Source organism: Arachis ipaensis, chromosome B02, assembly GCF_000816755.2.
Source record: "Arachis ipaensis cultivar K30076 chromosome B02, Araip1.1, whole genome shotgun sequence".
Classification (NCBI taxonomy): domain Eukaryota; kingdom Viridiplantae; phylum Streptophyta; class Magnoliopsida; order Fabales; family Fabaceae; genus Arachis; species Arachis ipaensis.
Window position 1 is genome coordinate 7,722,471 of NC_029786.2, and position 3,376 is coordinate 7,725,846.

The window sequence follows — 3,376 nt, forward strand, 5'->3', positions numbered from 1 at the left end:
TAAAAAATTAAGATTTAAAAGTTAATACTTAGAATATAAAATATTAGTTAAGTATTATCCTATATTAAAATCATGCTGACGTCATAATTAAGAATAGCTAACTTGTGGTTGTGGAGTTATACTGTTATAGTCTTATGGGCAAAAGGACCCGGTCCCTCTTTTAATGGCCCAATGCATGTGGCACACAAGAAAAAAAATTTAGAATAATAAATTCACTTAGATTTTTTCTTACAGAATTAAAATATTTAAAAAAATTTCTTTTGTACTATTTAATATGCTTTAATATATTTTCACGTGAACTCTTTTTTAAAAAAATTCCTAACAATTTAATTTATCTTTCTTAGGAAAACGTTTTTTTTTAGTATATAGATATTCTTTCAAATGGAAAAAGGAATTGGGTTACAGCTAAAAGTGGTTGCTTTTTCCATTTAACATGACTTTATATATATACATATATTGTTCCATTAGGTTCCCTTGTCTTTTTCGGAATATTTCAGCTCCAAGTTTGAGTTTTTGAATTTCGCAGGCCTTAACTTTATTTTATTCAAGCCCGAACATTCCTTGATGCTTCCTTCCAACCTATTCCCTTCAATCATGCATGCCAATTTGTCATGGCTCTCTATCTGTATTTATTTATTTATTTTATAATAATAATAATAATAGTCTTATAACATAAACGACCCATCACCCATAGACTTGCATGCTACACACACTTTATATCTTTTGGCTGAACTGTCACTATCTTACGCCATATAAACATCTTAGAAATTAATCTCCCTAGATCTATAATCTATTAGTCATAATTAAAGATTACCCAACTTATGAGTTATGACATTGTCTTATATCATGTCCTATACTTCATACCACATATATATAGCTTATGACCTTTCCTCTAGTATTTATGTCTTTCCAACTTTTTCTCTGAATTAATTGTTGTTACCCCATTTGAAATCTAATATATTAAAATTATGAACTTCGAAGCATGCTTGTATTTGTATAGTTGTATGTATATATGTCCCATTATATATATATATGTTTTTTTTTAATTTTATTTTCACCCCACTTGCTGCTCGCTAGAGACTAGAGAAGCCTATTGATGACCCCATTTAGATGCATGAACATGTGCAAATGTTCAATTGTACAATCTAATTTGTCACCAAAATTTGTCCTTATGTATGAACAAAAGAAATAAGTAGTAGTAATAAGGACCACTCATCAAATGTATTCAAACCATTTAACCATGCCTAGATCGCTAGATAGTTTTATTTGTTTATGGTATCTGTAGTTCAAATTTATTTAATTTCTATGCTGAGAAGAACATGTGCATCTCGTGCTAGAGGAAAGGAAAATATGTACTATTGTGTATCACCTTTTTTTCCTAGCTATAGTAGTTGAAAAGTTTGCATCTTCCAATTTAAGGAACTTAGTTAAATTATTTGAAACTTAACCCACGTCACACACAACCTACTTATTACTCACAAAGTCCCAACCACTCTCAGAGTACGTATAAGTTCAGGAATGTTTCATTTTGGATAAAAAGACAAAGAGCCATAAATAATCTCATCCAAAATAAGGTGAAAAACATGCATGATTATTGATGTTAACTTTTACATAGAAGTCGATAAATCTATTAATTTTATATCATCCATTGATTTATTTACATATGAATTACCATTAGATTTACTATAATAATAATAATAATAATCTTGATTTGAAGAGAGACAAAATATACTCATGTATACGCTATTTTTAAGATTTGAGATATGTATTCATTTAAGAACAATGGGCTTAAAAAATGAACATCACTCATACAAGGGATAATAAATATCTCATGTCATGAAATCACTCTTGACCTTTCGAATCTAGAGTTATGATATTATGTCATGAAACTATTCATCTCAAAAACATTGTACAAATATTCCATTGGTTTCCTATATTTCCTCTTCATTTAATTATTTTGAATACATTTCATAAATAACAAATTTATGTATATGGTTGCAGCCGTTGTGGGACCAAACTTTCTTGCAAGAGACATAACCTTCCAAAACACAGCCGGAGCAGCAAAGCACCAAGCGGTGGCACTTCGAGTCGGTGGCGACCTCTCAGCTTTCTACAACTGCGATATCCTCGCCTACCAAGACACCCTCTATGTCCACAACAACCGTCAATTCTTTGTCAATTGCCTCGTCGTGGGCACCGTCGACTTTATCTTTGGTAATTCAGCCGCAGTTTTTCAAAACTGCGACATCCATGCCCGGCGCCCTGACCCTGGTCAGAAGAACATGGTCACGGCGCAGGGCAGGGTTGACCCTAACCAAAACACCGGAATTGTGATCCAAAAATGTAGGATTGGTGCCACCACGGATTTGGAGCCTGTGAAGAAGAGTTTCCCTACCTACCTTGGTAGGCCATGGAAGGAGTACTCTAGAACCGTGATCATGCAAAGCACCATAAGCGATGTAATTCAACCTGTTGGATGGCATGAGTGGAATGGAGACTTTGCACTAAATACTTTGGTTTATAGAGAGTACCAAAATACTGGGCCTGGTGCTGGTACTTCTGCTAGGGTTACCTGGAAGGGCTATAAGGTAATTACAAATGCTGCTGAGGCCCAGGCTTTTACAGCTGGGGCCTTCATTGGGGGTTCTAATTGGTTGGGCTCAACAGGCTTCCCTTTCTCTCTTGGGTTATAATTAGTTATATTTGGAACTTAACATTGAGTCTATTCATGGTCCAAAAAATTTATTAAAAAAAAGACACTTTGAGTCTATTCTTTTTCCCCCTTACACCTACTAGAATAGTAGAGGGAAATTGGGTTAAAAAGAGAAAGAGAAAATGAGGGAGGGTGTGATTATTATCATTATTGAGATTAAGATGTATTATTTGGATATCATGAAAAAAAAAGAAAAGAGGTATTATTTGGAGTGCCATATGTTACTCTGCAGATGAGGCTGATGTTACTTTAATTTATTTGTTGTAATGTTGCTCATATGGTTGGAATTAATAAATTTATTATATTCATATTATATGACAAGGCTTTGGCCGCCTTCATTGATTAAAAGTTATATTATGTTTTTAAATGATGATGAGAATTAAGAAGACGCAATTGCAAGTTTTTTTTTTCCCGATTTCAGAGCTTCGTTCCAACTAATTTAAACTCGATTTGGGTCACGTACATGACTTTGATGAGTGAGTCTCTCAATAGAAATAGTTGTATATACTAAGCTTCGAATTCAAGTCAATAAAAGTTAATTAATGGCATATCACAAGTTCTAGTGAGCAAAATATAACCTAATGCATTATCTAAGATTGCTACTCAATAAAAGTTCCCTTATTTGATAAGAGTTAAGACAATCACCTATCATCTATCAAAGAA

The 3,376-nt window shown here is 33.1% G+C and overlaps 1 protein-coding gene across 1 annotated transcript in view; it reads left to right on the plus strand.

Annotated features, from left to right (window-relative positions):
* Positions 1-3,004, plus strand: part of LOC107624759 (pectinesterase) — a 6,416-nt gene extending 3,412 nt beyond the window's left edge. The window contains exon 3 of the mRNA XM_016327216.2: positions 2,002-3,004. Coding sequence (XP_016182702.1) covers positions 2,002-2,693 — 692 coding nt within the window. The 3' untranslated portion in view covers positions 2,694-3,004. The remainder of the gene's footprint in view (positions 1-2,001) is intronic.